The following is a 16568-nucleotide window of genomic DNA, read 5'->3' as shown; positions in this document are numbered from 1 at the left end:
TTTTTTTTCAGTCGGAGTCTTGCTTTGTAGCCCGGGCTGGAGTGCAGTGGCCAGATCTCAGCTCACTGCAAGCTCCGCCTCCCGGGTTTACGCCATTCTCCTGCCTCAGCCTCCCGAGTAACTACAGGCGCCCGCCACCTCGCCCGGCTAGTTTTTTTGTATTTTTTTTTAGTAGAGACGGGGTTTCACCGTGTTAGCCAGGATGGTCTCGATCTCCTGACCTCGTGATCCGCCCGTCTCGGCCTCCCAAAGTGCTGGGATTACAGGCTTGAGCCACCGCGCCCGGCCGTGATAAAGTCTTTGATACGACTGATAACCAACCCAGCATATGCACTTGATATTCCTTCTCCTTTTAACCAAACAAATGTTACATCTTTAGCATGATATCATTACCAATCATTCAAGCTATATTCTGGAGTCTGGTTCTTACTCAGTTTTGGGACACTTATTGTGTAGAACAATTTTTGGCCTAAAGATGTCACTGCATAGTGGAAAGACCAAGGCTTAGTTCAGCTTCCCTGGACTCAAAAAAGACTCTCTCAGACACTAGCTTTGGTCTTTATCAAATCAGTATGCCTTGCTAAGCTTCCATTCTTTCACTGATAGAAAAGATACAAAGGGCCAGGTGTGGTGGCTCACATTTGTAATCTCAGCACTTTGGGAGGCTGAGGTAGGTGGATAACCTGAGGTCAGGAGTTCAAGACCAGCCTGACCAACATGGTGAAACTGTCTCTACTAAAAATACAAAAATTAGCCAGGCGTGGTGGCAGGGACCTGTAATCCCAGCTACTTGGGAGGCTGAGCCAGGAGAATCGCTTGAACCCAAGAGGAAAAGGTTGCAATGAGTCGAGATCATGCCATTGCAGTCCAGCCTAGGCAACAAGAGTGAAACTCCATCTAAAAAAATAAAATAAAATAAATAAAAGAAGATACAAAGAATCTCTGCCTCAAATGGTGAGTAATAAGGATTAAGTAAGAGTTGATATCTGTAAAATCTTTATACCAGCCTCTGGATAAAATAGCTGACTTTATATAGCACTTATTATATATACAAGGCATTATTATAAGCATTTTAAAATAATATTAACTCCAGTGATTCTCATGAACAATCTTATAAGCACTGTTATTTTACCAATTCTACAAAGTGACTGAGGCACAGAACAGTTAAGATCATTTGCCCAAGATCTCATAGCTAGTAAGGGGTAGTGCTGCAGGTGAACCTAGACAGTGCAACTCAAGAGGCCATGATCTTGACATGGATATTACTTTTCACAGTAAGTGCTCAGTAAATGATAGCTGTTATTGTTTTCAATATTACTACTATTGCTATTATTACTAAGGCAATAATAATTGTTTATGCAATGAGTGAAATAACACTTATTTAATGCTTACTATGGGGCAAGGCCCTGAGGATACGTTGAAGCATGAAATGTTCTGAAAGAATGTGTGGGTTACTTCAGCAAAGAAGATCTACATGAAGGTTAATAGAAATAAGGTAACATTTACCTTATTATATGGGGCTGGGTAGATAGAAACTCTCAATAGAAAAGTTCCAATTACCTGCTATAGAACCACTGCTCTTTGCCTGATGGTGTTAAGAAAAAAGGGAGATGGCAGGGTAGAGGGTATAATTCTTCAGTGTGCCAGTGGGGAGAATGGGAGGCTGCCCTCACAGGTGCCAAGTGCTAGGAACCTAAATCAGGCCTTCTTCCCCTGTGTGCATTCCTGCTTCCATCATCTGCTTTCATTTTCTTCTGGAGAGGGCATTGACTTAATGCAGTATTAAATCCTGAATCTGAGAGACGCAATGGCAGAAAGACCCAACTTCATCATTTCTTTCCTAACTTAATTAACATTCAGAGTCATAAATGATCATAAATAATAGGAGGATAACATATCTGATTAAAGGGTGCTTTTGTTCCTGTGTTAGCATAAGGATTATCTGCCATTTTGCCATTTTACAGTTACTTTTTAAAGAAAAAATAAACAAAAAAATTTCTTTTCTTTTTTTTTTTTTTGAGACAGACTTTTGCCCTGTCTCTCAGGCTGAAATGCAGTGGCACAATCTTGGCTCACTACAACCTCCACCTCCTAGGTTCAAGCAATTCTTGTGCCTCAGCCTCCCAAGTAGCTGGGATTACATGTGCCCACTACCACGCCCGCCTAATTTTTGTATTTTTAGTAGAGACAGGGTTTCGCCATGTTGCCCAGGCTGGTCTCGAACTCCCAATCTTAGGCAGTCCGCCCACCTCGGCCTCCCAAAGTGTTAGGATTACAGGCATGAGCCACCACGCCCGGCTGCAAAATTTTTTAAAAGTACTTTTCTTAAGCTGTATCATCGCAGTTGCTCACTGTTTTTGTTGAGTTATTCTTTAAGATTTTTAAACAGTTTTCTTTTGCTGTTTATATTAACTTTTAGCTTTATTTTGTAGAATAAAACAAGGAGCAGTTATGAATCTGAAACAGTTTAATGGGTTTCAACAGGACATGTGACAAGTCATAAGCCAGCAAACTTCATGGTTCTCTTCATGAGCCTTGAGACAATGCAATAAAGTTCTGATTCCCAGGAATAGTTTTTGGGAGACTGGAGGTTGTGTATCAGGGGATTAATAAATAACCCTCGAATTTATGTTCCATGCAACGCATAACTAGCCAAATTTCTTTTCCAGCAACAGACTGAACATTCAAAGCAGACTTTGTATGCCGTGGCAAAACCACAGTCTGTCTGAGACAGTAGTTGATAGATTTTTATGTAAACGTAAATCACTTTATTCAATGGAGTGTGTAAAGCTGAGAGCCTGCCTAAGCACTGTGTATGTTAGGGTCCCATGGTCCTTGTCAGGAATATAGGTTTTCACCAGTGTTCTTGGTCCAAGTTTTTCCTTCCAAACCTGGATAATTGCTGGCTCTGTGCCGTCCACAGGCTGGAAGGCTGTTCTGCTGGCTGATAAGTATCCTGGTCTGAGAAATGCTCAGAGCAGGAAGCACAGCGACAGTATCCATCTGTTGTGGCTCCTTAGTTTGCCTTGGTGACTTCACTCATCTGATTGGGACAGCTTTGAAATGGATGGTAATTCTGTGTTTCTTCACTTCTTAGGAAAGACCAGAACCTGTTGTCTCCAGTGAACTGCTGGTATTTGCTCCTGAACCAAGTAAGGAGAGAAAGCAAAGACCATGCAACCTTGAGTGACATCTATCTGAACAATGTGATTATGCGGTTCATGCAGATAAGTGAGGATTCTACCAGGATGTTTAAAAAGGTACACTCCATAAATCCTGCCATAGTGTGCTTTCCGGTAACTGCCTTGCCTATAACCAGGACTGAGAACGGTGTCTGAAAAATTAGGTGAATGAATCCTTTAGAGACACAGAATAAATGGTTAAAAATTAGATGAATGGATGTTTTAAAGACATGGAATAAAGAATTAAAAATCAGGCTGGGCACGGTGGCTCATGCCTGTAGTCACAGCATTTTGGGAGGCCGAGGTGGGTGGATCATGAGGTCAAGAGATTGAGACCCTCCTGGCCAACATAATGAAACCCCGTCTCTACTAAAAACACAAAAATTAGCTGGGCATGGTAGCACATGCCTGTAGTCCCAGCTACTCAGGAGGCTGAGGCAGGAGAATCGCTTGAACCTGGGAGGCGGAGGTTGCAGTGAACTGAGATCGCACCACTGCACTCCAGCCTGGGTGGCAGAGTGAGACTCCAACTCCAAAAAAAAAAAAAAAGAGTTAAATTGGATGAATGAATCTTTTAAAATACAGAATAAAAGTTAGGTATAGGGCATACATATGGAGTCGTAAGTCGGTGAATCTACGAGCTAAACAATGTGAGCAAAAATTTTGAAATAAGATGTTCCTGCAAATTGCACCTCTGCCCAGGAATGGACTACCTGTACTCATGAAAAATCAGACCAGAGGGTAAATGCCTTGAATTCTTTGTTTGGGGCTCACACATGGTGATAAACTTATAAAGAACAAGATTATTACATGTGCTCTTGAGAAGATGCTAGCACAGTCTTTCTTAGTCTCACCAGACCAGCAGCAGAGGCTGTGAGAGAGCAACATGAAGAAAATTTCACAGGGCACAGAAAATTCCATCCCTTACACACTAGCAAGCTTCCTCCTTCCCAAGTCCATTAAAAAACAAGAACTGGACTTTGAAGTTTTCTTATCATTGTTACTAATCTCAGCCAACTCTCAGCAGTTTTTTTGTTGTGTGGACATTTTTGCTAAGCACAAATAATAAAATGGGACCGTTTCCTGTGTAGAGAGTGCAGCTACTTGCCCAGTACAACTAGCGCTCATTTTTTATGCTTGTAAGATTAGAGTTTTCCCCCACCCCCTCAGCTTTGTATTAGGAATGTTGATGCCTGTACCTATACCTGTACCTCTATTCAGTAAGTAATTATCAGTTTCAGAAAGTAGCGGGGAGAAAACCACCCTGTAGATTAATATTTATGTTTCAAAGAGTCTCCTTAAAACAAAGACATAGTGTTAAGCAGGCCAGCTGGAAAATTTCTTAGTCATGTTTCATGTATCCACATTAGATTTGATTTCTGACCTAGAAAGGGAATTTAGCAAGCTCTAAGTCACCTTATGCTCCATTAAATAGAAAAAAAAAAATTTCCAACAAAGGAGAAACTTTGAAAATTGAAACTAAGGAGCATATAATTTAAGAACAGATACAGAAATATCCTATGCGTCTTAAATGGTAGAGTTTTAAAAAAATAATTTAGACAGAGCCGTGAAAGTGAAATAATTTTCTTGTACATGAGCTCTTTATGCAGAGACCTCATTTGGTTCAGCAGGTTTTTCTGAGCATCTCTTATGGGCAGGAGTCTACGATGACAGGTGTTGAAAAGGCTGCAAAGATGAAGAAAAACTAGTCCTGGTGCTCAAGGAGGTCACAATTTATCCAAATTTGTATGGCACTATATAATGCTTCTTATTGAGACAGGGCCTCTAGGACCAGTACCTCTACTGAGTTCATTTATTTATCCATTCAACAAAGCATCTTTAAAATGCCTGGCTAGGGGAGCAGAGCTAAAAGACATGTCCCTGCCTGCAAGGAGCTCATTACAGTAATTAACAGTTACCACGCTAAACGGAACTGGAAGGCTGGAGATCTTAACTCTACCTAGGGGATGAGAAAATTCTTCACAGCTAGGGGAACACTTGAAGTGAGACTTGTAGGAGAAGGAGGCATTCATCAAACAGAAGGACAATGAGCTATTCCAGGAAAGGAGAACATGAGCATGTTCCGGGAAAGGAAAGAGTTTGATATGATTGGACCAGGGATCGTATGGGAGTGGGTGATGGGATGTGAAATTAGAAAGGATGGTCATATAAGAAGGGACTTTGTATGTCTTGCTAAAATGTGAGGATGTGTATTTTGTAAGTCAAAGTCAAGGGCTTGATAAAGTGGATAGAAACCTAGGGCTAAGAGTCAAACAGATTTGGATTTGAATTCCAGGCCTTCTGCATACTTGCTTTGTGATCTTGGGAGATCATTCCAGAGATTCAAGAGTAGGCTGTCCATTCTTGAGGGAGCAAGAAAGGCAAAATTGGGCAGAGGGAGAGGCTGCACCTGTGAGTGCTCTGGGGCTGGCATGCCCTTTGGAGTGATCTCATATCCAGGCAAGGAGACCTGGCCTTTGTTTTGGCGAGGGATTAGGTCATCTTGGAGTGAGGCAGCTGCCATTGGTGGACGGTAATTCCCAGAGAGGGATCAGCTGTGAGTTTCAGCAGCTAGCAGCCAGTATTCCCAGTAGTTGGAGGAATGAGTTGCTGGCTCTTGAGGAATGGCCTGGAGAATGCACAGTAGACACACGAACACACAGACACGCACACACGCACACATGCACACACGCACACACATGCAGAGAGAGACAGAGACAAAAACAAACAGATATGCCTGCTTGCTTGCTACCAGAAGTTCTCTTCTTATCCAGATTTTCTGGTTCTCAAAGAATTTCATCCTTGGAAACTGCCTATTTACAGTGGATTCCTGGTTATTTTGGCATTTAGTAGGGGGAATGCCCCATGCTTCCTGAACAGCTTTTTCATTCCTAACCATTGCTAACCACCTGGAAGGGTAACAAGTCATTACAATTGCAGGTGGGAAGTTCTGCCTTCCTCGAGCGAATACAGCAGACTACGCACCTCACCTTCCCATCAGTGTTATTGCCGGAAGAGGAAAGAATAAGAGAGGCAAAGGGCACAAGGGAGAGATCAGAGTTTATAGAGGAGTAAGATCAACCCCTAGGACACATCTGTCATCTGAAAGAATAGAAAGCCAGAATCTGTATCTACCAAGTCCAAAGAATTCCAGGTCCCTTTAGATTAGAAAGCAAGACTAGTCTTTTCTGCCTTTTTTTTTTTTTGTACCCATTTATGCCTGAGGTTGCAATTTTTTAAATTTTTACAGTTAGAACTTGGCGATGACCTTGACCAGTAAGATACAAATTACTCCCACATGCTTAGTGTTCCAATAGTGGAACACTAGGCATAAATGGGTTTTAATCAACAATCTTCCTCTTTTTTAGCTCTTCTTCCATTGTTATGGTTCTAGGTCAGAAGCCTATTTTCTATCAAAATGGAAAGAAATTATTAGCGTGAATCTGAAGCAGCCTTTAGAACTTCTGTGGAGTCATTAGTGAGCATAATGCTTGTTTTCCTTGGGAGAAGATTTTGAGACTTCCTCATGTTTCAGTAATATCCCCGTGTCTGTATGGAGATCCAAATAAATACTGTGTATCTGATAGTTTTGGCCTCTTAAACAGCCATATCTTATACAGTTTCATCAATGACAAAAAATCCTATTACCCAAATTATTCTGTCTGATAAGGAGTTTGGAGCAGGTAATTTCAGGAATTTTTGTGTGTGTGAATGGATATAATAATCAAGAAGACACTTGTAGAAATACTCAATTCCATGCAGAGTTATAGGGAACAACTTCAAGACTTAAATCTTAATTACATCAAAACCAGTTATAGACATGGTTGCCTAAACTTGAAAGTTTTCAACAGGTTAAAAAAAAAAGTGAAGCATTTTAAAAACAACAATATTCAACTATTCAAATACTGATTATTTTAGATTTATGCCTTTAAAATTCTAAATGAAGCCTATTGGTCAAAATAACCGTAATTCAGCTTTTAGTTTCTGAAATCAGATATTCTGGGTATGAATCTTGGCTTTGCCACTGTTGGGAGCTGTGTGGACTTAGGAATATTTGTAAATAAGCCTCAGTTTCTACAGCTATAAAGTGGATATAGTAACCTACTCCAGATAGTCGTTTAGAGGATTCATGAGTTATGTATGGAAAGCCACTTAGCCTAGTGTCTGGACTTAATAAATCCTGGTAACTTTTATCTAATATCTTTATTATTATCTATAGTATAAGCACTTATTCTATATACCAGAATAATTATGTAATGTGAGATTATACCAGATATTATACCAAATGTATCCTCATTCCAAGGAGAGTATAGTTTTCACAATGATGTGAAAAACGCTTCCAGAGAATAAATTTTATTTACTACTTATTATGAAGTTCCAAACAATATTTGTAAGCAAACAGTGATAAGTGCCCTCACAACAGCATTGCCTGTGGCTAAATTAAAATTTTTGTCCTCACCTTTGAACATTTAGTGGGAAATCAGGGAGTATCCAAGTGAATGCACAAGCTGACCAAGACTCCATGCCTCTCAAATCCCCCACAGCCATTTCACGTGGAGAGCCTTACCTTTGAGGCTTAATTGATTTCTTCATTCATTCAACAGAAGAGTTATTTAATTCCAGACCTTCTACTAGATAGAGACAATGTAAACACAGACAGGAGAGTACTCTGCTTTTACCCTCTTAAGTTCTGCTTAGCTATTTTAAGAGAAGGTCAGAATTTGGAGGCTCCTGCTACACAAGGGCTTGTTTCATTCTCAACCCTCACTTGTTTCCCAAAGAACCAGGGATGATGTGCCTCTTGCCTTGTTCTCCAGCCCTGCCTTCTGCAGTCATGAGCTTTTGCTTCCTTCTTTCCATTACTCATGCTGAAACAGAGTGCTCTGCATCTGGTTTGGTTCTGCAGCCAGAAAATGTGCCGTTCCTACACTACACATAAAAATGTAATTAATGTCATCTGTCACAGTTGCAGGACAGGCTATACAGCCAGCTTGCAATAATCACTTTATTTAAGCACCTAATCACAAGGTGTTATTTACCAATTTTAAGAAAGTTAATAGAAGTATGTAGTTTGGAGGTATACCATCAAATGGTGGCATTTGAATATGTTAGTTTATCTCTATGGGTTTTAAATTATCTTGAAGTCTGTCATTTCCCCAAAGATTGTTTTAAAATCATTAATATGTTTTTATCCTTCCTTGGTTTGCATAATTGCATGTACAATATAATTCATTTTGCTTCTTCACCAATAATGATGATATTTGTAAGCTGCCACTTACTGAGTTTTAGCTGTGTGCCAAGCACCGTACTCTACATTTTCATAAATTAACTCACATATCCTCACAGCTGCCTGGTGAACAGGTATTATATCCACACTTCAGGGATAAGGAAACAGAATGCTCAGAAGTATAAATTGCAGCGTCAGGCTGACTAGCAGGTATTCTTGTCTTTGCCCGTATGTCTTAGACAGTTCATAGCTGCTATGTACTCTGTTGGTATTTCTTGGTGGTAATTAGAGATGTCACCCAATGCATAGGGTCAGAAACTTCTGAGAAATAGGACACTATGGTTCTTGTCCTAGTCATTTCTTATGAAAAGACTGAAGAATGATATTCTGGGAAGAGGCACAAAATCTGTCAGTCATCCAAGTTATAGGGAGGGACTCAAAGCAGCAGAAACTGGCCCAAAACCACTGAGAATAACACCTCTTTCTCTTAAGTGCCATAGGTTGTCAGAGTCAGACTCACAGAAATTCAGTTAACTCACTTTAGGTATTGCTGATTGTGTGGCTTAATCTGAAAGAAAGGAGAGGTTACTAGTAAGATTCATACTTATTTTTTATTTTGATCAAAGACAGCCATATTCTATTTAAGTACCCCAACATGGAAAAAAAAGCAAAGATATTTTATGAAGGAGAAATGCTGTAGTTTCAAATACACCATTTAAAATAAGTTAATATTCAAACATGTTTTAGTAGAAGTTAATAAAAGATACCACTTGACTACAAATCTCTAAGGCTCTGACCTTGTTTTTTTTTTAAGCCGTTAAGTTAAAAAAGCAATCTGAAAAACTATCAAATCTAATATGTTGAAAAAGAAACCTATTTCTCTTTTGAATATAAAAATATATATGGATGTTAGAAATTAGAAAACACTTAAATATAAAAAGAAATAATAATTTACCCATATTAACACTACCTACTTTTCTTTTAAATTTTAGGCTCTATCTTTTCAATATTTATATGTGTATAATCTATTTAAATATGTATGTATATATTTTACAGAATTGAGATTTCATTCTATATGGCTTGGAAAGGTGCCATTTTCATATAGAATTATTAGCATTTCTCACATCTGGAAATAACCTCACGACTACATAGTACTTTACTTTGTGCATGGCCGTGTTAGTTTTCTGTGATGGACATTTAAATCTATGATTTTTTTTTTCTTATGCTACATTCTTTGAAGTAAAATTATCAAGTTGGAGGGTGGCCTTTGAATTTTGTTAGAATTGCATGTCTTGAATTAAATTCTTACCATTTGCTTTTCTGGAATAATGATGGTCATGGTTGTCATTTAGAAACAAGTCATATATTCGCTGAAAAATTAATTGACTATTTTATTAGCAGAAAGCTACCACATATAATTTAGTGTACTTATATAACAGTAGTAAATAATATAACAAGAAGAACTTTTTCAAAGCATTTTAGTGCAGTGTTGCAGAAGAATTAAATGGTATTCTGGTGGCCTCAAGGGGCAGCTTAATTATTGATAGGGCCTGGATAAATAAGAATAGTTCAAGCTAACACTGCTAGCTGGTTCTCTTGGGTTTTATCAACCCTATGACCAGCTTTCTTTTTTTTTTTTTTTTTTTAAGAAATAAGCCAAAACTAAACTATCATTTTTTACAATGATGTAATTTTCTGACATATTTTAGAAAATATTTTTAATTTATATTTATGAATTGCTTATCAGGATGGCAAGCACATAATAAGTGCTCTCTGAATAGCAATTATTGGTGCTGCTGTTCTTGGAGTTACATTGTTGCCTTTATTATTTAGTAGCAACAGGATATGTGTGATTGGCCTGGCTTTAACTTTAATATAACAAGAGGAAGTACTGAATACTGAAGGCAACTGTAACACAATGGTAAGTATTTGAGTATCTAAACACAGAAATGGTACAATACAATTACAGTATGCAAGATAAAAAATGATACACCTGTGTAGGGCAGCTCCATTCTAATCTTATGGGACCACTGTCATTGAGGACAATAACAGCTATACAGGTTTGTAGCCTTGGAGCAGTGGATTATACCATATAGACCAGGTGTATAGTAGACTATACCATCTGGATTTGTGTAAGTACACTCTATGATGTTCACACAACAATGAAATCGCCTAATGATGCATTCCTTAGAATATGTCTCTATTGTTAAGTAATGCCTGCCTGTACTTGAACTCATAATTACATTGAGACAAGTGGTCAAGGAACACTTGAAAACTTATTTTTTAGCTAAAATTAAAGTCTAGAAGGGTAAATTGTTATTTAAAACAATTATCTACAACATATCTACTTTTATATGTTACATATAAAAGTAACATATCTCTAAGTTACTTTTGTTTTCTTCTGTTTGCTAATCTGTAGTTTCTGATTTTACACAATGAACATGTTGTATAATAAAACACACAATAAAACAGTTATTTTTTGTAAACTGAAATCTGAAGGAAAAGGTTTGGTCCAGGTATACCAGTGTTTGTTTGCTGTAAAGGAGTGGGAAAACTCTATCCAGTAAATAATTCATCCCCAAATGCTGTTTATTAATGGAGAATCTGCCTATTCTATGGGTCCAATTGAAAATTACCCTTGGATTATGCACTCTTAAGATGGTTAAAATAGGAAGACATGAAATCAGAGGACTTCTGACTAAGACAGCAGATTCTACATGGGCTCCAACCACCTTACTTCCCAAATTATCTGTTAAATGACCCATCGAATACATAAATAGGAAAAACTAGAATAATTATTTCAACTTCAAGCAGAGCCCATCATTCGTTTGCACAAATCTTCTAATGACTCTCACCACACTCAGAGCAAAAGTCTACATCCCCACCTCCCTTCCCCAGCTTTATTCTTCTTTATAGCACTTATCCCTTTGTGACATACTATATATTTACTTAATTATTTGTTGACTTTCTGTCTCCCCTCAATTCCAGTGTAAGTTCCTAAGGGAAGAGACCTTCATGTTGTTCACTGAAACAATGACTGGCACAGAGTGGGTGCTCAGTAAATATTTATTGAATGAATAAGTAATGAATAAAGATTTACTTCTGCATTAGAAACCAAAGATAGTGGCATTTACGTAACACAACTTTCAAGGCATTTCAGCAAGACCCAGCATTAGCAAGGCTAGGTTTAAGCAACACTATAATGTACAACCTACTTCCCAAGAGAAAGAAACCAGAGTGGGTCCTAGTAGCAACCCACCTTCACAGGTCAGCTAGGAGACTGATGACTCTCATCACTGGAGCATCCTCTCTGTTCTGTCACAGATTGGTAGCCCTGGGACCGTGGTGTTAAAAAGCACCACACTTTGCTGTAAGCACCCATAGGCACCATAAAATTCACCAGAAGGTTCCCATGGCACAGTTTCCCACATAACTCCCCCAACTGAAAATTGCTCTTAGGATTATCTTCTTTTTCATCATTCCTTGAGATATTTGGAAATGCAGTCTATGTAAAAATTACTCAAGAACTGTCACTCAAAATCAAGCTCAGCCTCCCATTTACTCTTAAGACAATACCAGGCAAGCATGGACTTCCTTAGAGAGATAATTATGCACATACTTACAGGGATAAGTATGAATAAACAGAGAAGAATACATAGTTCCTCTAAATATATGCTATAGTTTATTCATTCATTCTTCAGTAAGTACTTATTTGAGGCTTTCTTTGTCTCAGGCATTTGTCAAGATGTTGGGGATACAGCAGTAACCAACACAGGCCTTCTCCCTACCCCTTGGATCTTACAGTGGGAGAGTACAGGCAATTACAATCTTAATTACAGAACAGCATGTTAATTGTACAGTAAGGAGAGAAGGCCCTTACTTCTTATGACTTGGAGATCAGGAAAGCTGCAATTTGAATCAGTTATTAAGAGTCAGCTGGAGAAATGATGGGAAAGGAGCAGAAAACTCTTCCAGGAAGAAACAGTATGTGTGAAGAATCACTTGCCATGAGAGATTTCATGGAGGAAAAGGGTGTTCTTTGTAGATGAATCAAAGAATGGGAGAGGGCAGATGGCAAGAGAGATGATTGGAGAAATAAGAAGGAGTTGAAATTAAAGGCCATGTTGAAGAGTTCGAATTTATTCTAAGAGCAGTGGAAAGCCATTCACAGGTTTAAACACGATAGTGACGTGATCCACTTTCAGTGTGCCTGGAGTGCGGAGAGTGGATTGAAAGGTAATAAGACAGAAAGACTCAGTTTGCAGCTCTTGGAACTAATCCAGATGAGAGATGACGATGCTTTTCCTTGGTTGTGGCAGTAGAGACAGAGGAGCAGGTGGATTCGAGTGGTATGTTGGAGATAGAATATGTAATGTAGGCCTGGGTAATTGATTGGCTGGGTGGGAGAGGAGAGAGATGTAGAGGGAACAGTCAGAGGTGACACCCAGGCTTAGGCAGTTGTCAGGATGATAGGCGTCATATGAGAGGAGAAGGCTCGGGGCACAGAGGCTGTGATGGGAAAGGGATTGTGGAAAACATGGTGTTTACCTTTGGGTGTGCCTGTGGATAACTGGGTAGAGAAGCCCCATAAGCAGACCAAGAACTTCAGGAGAGAGATCAAGACTAGAGAGTTGGGAATCTTCCACCTTTGGCAGGTCATTAAAATCTTGGGAGTAGTTGAGATAAACCAGGGAGAACATATAGGGTGAGAAGGGAAGAGTAAGAAAAACTCACAGAAAAACTAGGAATTAAAGAATGAGAAGAAGAAACATATCCTATAAAATGACTGAGAAGGATCAGCCAGAGAGGTGAGAAGAAACGCAGGTGAGTGAGGTGTCCAGAAAGCTAAGTGAAGAAAGTGCCAGGAGGGAGTGGTCAATGTGCAAAGGCCATGACGTCCACTGAACTGAGCAGCAAAGGGTCATTGGTTATCTCTGTAAGAGCGGTCTGGGCAGAATGGTAGATGTTGAGCGAGCAAATTGGGACAGCAAATGTGGACAGTATTGTCTAGAAATTTGCCTGTAAAGAGGAGGAAAGATAAGGGAGGTATTTGAAGAAGAACATTGGTCAAGAAAGGTTTTTTGTTGTTGTTGTTTGTGTTTGTTTGTTGTGTGTGTGTGTGTGTGTGTGTGTGTGTGTGTGTGTGTAAAAACAACAGGATGTTAGGACAAACTAGTTTAAAATGTTGAGGAGGGCCAGGCCTGGTGGCTCATGCCTGTAATCCCAGTGCTTTGGGAGGCCAAGGCGGGAGGATCACTTGAAACCAGGAGTTCAAGGTCTTATAGATAATATTAAATGTCAGAAAACAATGGAGCAAAACCAAGGACAATTGAAGGAAAGTTACAACTCCAAAATTCTAGATACAACCAAGTTGTTACTCATTTTAAAAAGCAACTGAAGAGCAATCTTAAATATGTAGTGTACTTTCCTGAATGCACACTTAGTTTGGGTAGCTTGTGTGCAAAGTTAGCATTTTCCTTTTATCAACTTCCTGAAGTATTTCTTGCCCACAGTGGCTTTGGGCTTGGCCACATGACTTGCTTTGGTCAATGGGACAATGCTAAATGTGAAGCAAGCAAATACTTGAAAAGTGCTTCCACATTGTGGCCTGCCCTCTTTTGATGCTTTTAGACATGTAACGTGTTATCAAGTCCTAGCTAGCTTGCTGGATGAAGCATAAGACTACATGGAAGGCAACTGAAACCTCCTGAGTGACAGCCAGCCAAATATTACACATATAATGAGGACATCTTAGATCATCCAATTGCCAGCTGACCCCAGCTGATTGCAAATGCAAGAAAGAACACAGCCAAGCCAGCTCAGAAGAGAAGAATCTCCCAGCTGGCCCACAGAATCCTGAGCTAAGTAAAGTGTTGCTTAAAGCCACTAAATTTGGATGTTTTGTTCCACAGCAAAAGTTAAATGATACACTAGGTAAAGACCTGTGCCCTCCCCAAAAGGTAGATGAAATCAAAAGATATACATAGGTTTTGGGTAAATAGACTAAGTATACTCCACCATGCCTTTCCCACTGAAGGCGTGTTTAAAAACACTGAATACCTGCAGCAGTTTAAAAACTGAAAATTAAATATTAGCAGGTAGTTTGGGGAAGAAGACTAGATTTTTAAAATTCCATCAAATTGGCATTATGTGTTCCACTTCTTTTCCTTCAGTATCCTCCAGCCTAAATGCAAGGCAGCTAGAAACCTGGAAGTAGACATTGGACTTACTTAAACATAGAGGGCTGCAAGAGAAGCTGTTAGCTGTGACACAAAAAGCAGAAAAGGGAAGATAAAGATGATCCAAATTTTTCATTTTTCTCACTACTTCCTCATGCCCCAGTCACTAGACAATCCCAAAATGGCAACAGCAGCAGTGACACCAACAGAGGCCTACAATTACCTACAACTCTGAAATAGAGAAACTTTCCTCCCTGATCAGAGGAGCTGTGATCCAAGAGGGTGGGGCAACCACCTGTTGTTTTATTTTCTGTCTGTCCTGCTGCCACGTGGCCTCAGATGTGGACACAGTCATAACGAGTGTTTAGTAGATTAGAAAAACTGAAGCCCCAACTTTCCAGTTAGAGCAATGAAAAGGGGAGTCCTAGGAACCAAAAAGTACTGGGGAGATTTCAGAAGGGGTAAAGATTGAGAAAGCAACACCATAAAGTTCTTTATGAACTGCTGAATCCCTAAGCTACACATGAATGGGACTTATCCTAGACAGAAACTTACCAAAGACTTCAAGAATTGAACTATAGAATAGGAGCATTGTGTGAGTTCCAGAGAAGCCACTTTGTGGTGCATCCGCAGGACAGGTACAAATAGCACTGCAAAGGTGTTGGAAACAATTAGCAATAGGATACTGGTCAGAATTTGTATTCTGAATCCAACTAGACTGATTTCCTGATAGAATAAAATTATCAGAATTCTGTATATGGTTTAAACAAGACTTGGAGTTTCATAATATAATATGCGGAATATCCAGAATGCAATCCAAAATTACTCAGCATACAAAGAACCAGGAAAACTTCAACTTCCATGAGTAAAAACATTGATAAACATCAAATTCTGAGATGACACAGATGTTTGAATTATCTAACAAAGATCTGTATGTGTATGTGTGTGTGTGAGAGAGAGAGAAAGAGAAAGAAAAGAAGGAAGGGAGGGAGTGAGGGAGGGAGAGAGGAAGTGTCTCACTCTGTCGCCCAGGCTGGAGTACAGTGGCTCAATCATGGCTCACTGTAGCCTTGACCTCTCCAGGCTCAGGTGATCCTCCCACCTCAGCCTCCCAAGTAGCTGGGACTACAGGTGTGCACCACCATGCCCAGCTAATTTTTGTTATTTTTTTGGAGGTGGGGTTTTACCACGTTGCCCAGGCTGGTTTTGAATTCCTAGGCTCAAGTGATCTGCCTGCCTTGGCCTCCTAAAGTGCTGGGATTACAGGCATGAGCCATTGTGCCTGGCCACAAAGACTTTTAAAGCAACCATGATAAAAAATGTTCCAAGAAGGAAGGGCAGATACTCTTGAAATGAATGGAAAGCCAGGAGGTTTCAGCAAAAAAATAAAAGGTATAAATGGAAATTTGAGAACTGAAAAATGCTGTAACTAAAACAACAACAAAAAAAATTCACTAGATAGACTCAGTGTTAGAACGGAGATAACAGGGGGAAGAATCAGTGTATATGAAGGTAGATTAACAGATATTACCTGTCTGAACAACAGAGAGAAAAAATATTTTTAAAAAAATGAACAGAGCCTCGGGGACCTTGGGAATGATACCCAAATGTCTAACATTTGTGTCATCAGAGGTCCTGAAGGAGAGGAGAAAGAGTGTGGGGCATAAAAATAAAACTAATTGAAAAATAATTGCAAGAAAATTTCCCAAATTTGGCAAATGACATAAACCTACACATTCAAGAAGCTCAGCAGAACCAAACTAGATGAACCTGAAGGAGTCCATACCTACACACATCATAATAAAACTGAAAACTAAAGACAAAGAAAAATATATTGAAAGCAGCCAGTGAAAAATGATATCTTATTTTGGGGAACATTAATTCAAATGGCTGTGGGACTCTCAACCCACTCAATGCTACCAGCACCTCACAGGTTATGACAACCAAAAATGGATTCAGACAAGCCAGGTGTCCTCTGGG

General features: G+C 39.4%; 1 protein-coding gene across 1 annotated transcript in view; it reads left to right on the top strand.

Moving 5' to 3' along the window:
* Positions 1–16568, top strand: part of SRGAP1 (SLIT-ROBO Rho GTPase activating protein 1) — a 317403-nt gene that overhangs the window by 152488 nt on the left and 148347 nt on the right. The window contains exons 3-4 of the mRNA XM_017872537.1: positions 3098–3260; positions 5405–5409. Coding sequence (XP_017728026.1) covers positions 3098–3260; positions 5405–5409 — 168 coding nt within the window. The remainder of the gene's footprint in view (positions 1–3097; positions 3261–5404; positions 5410–16568) is intronic.

This window comes from Rhinopithecus bieti, unplaced genomic scaffold, assembly GCF_001698545.2.
Source record: "Rhinopithecus bieti isolate Rb0 unplaced genomic scaffold, ASM169854v2 scaffold_1103, whole genome shotgun sequence".
NCBI classification, from domain to species: domain Eukaryota; kingdom Metazoa; phylum Chordata; class Mammalia; order Primates; family Cercopithecidae; genus Rhinopithecus; species Rhinopithecus bieti.
Note: the sequence above shows the minus strand (reverse complement) of the source record. Positions and strands in the feature narration are given on the sequence as shown.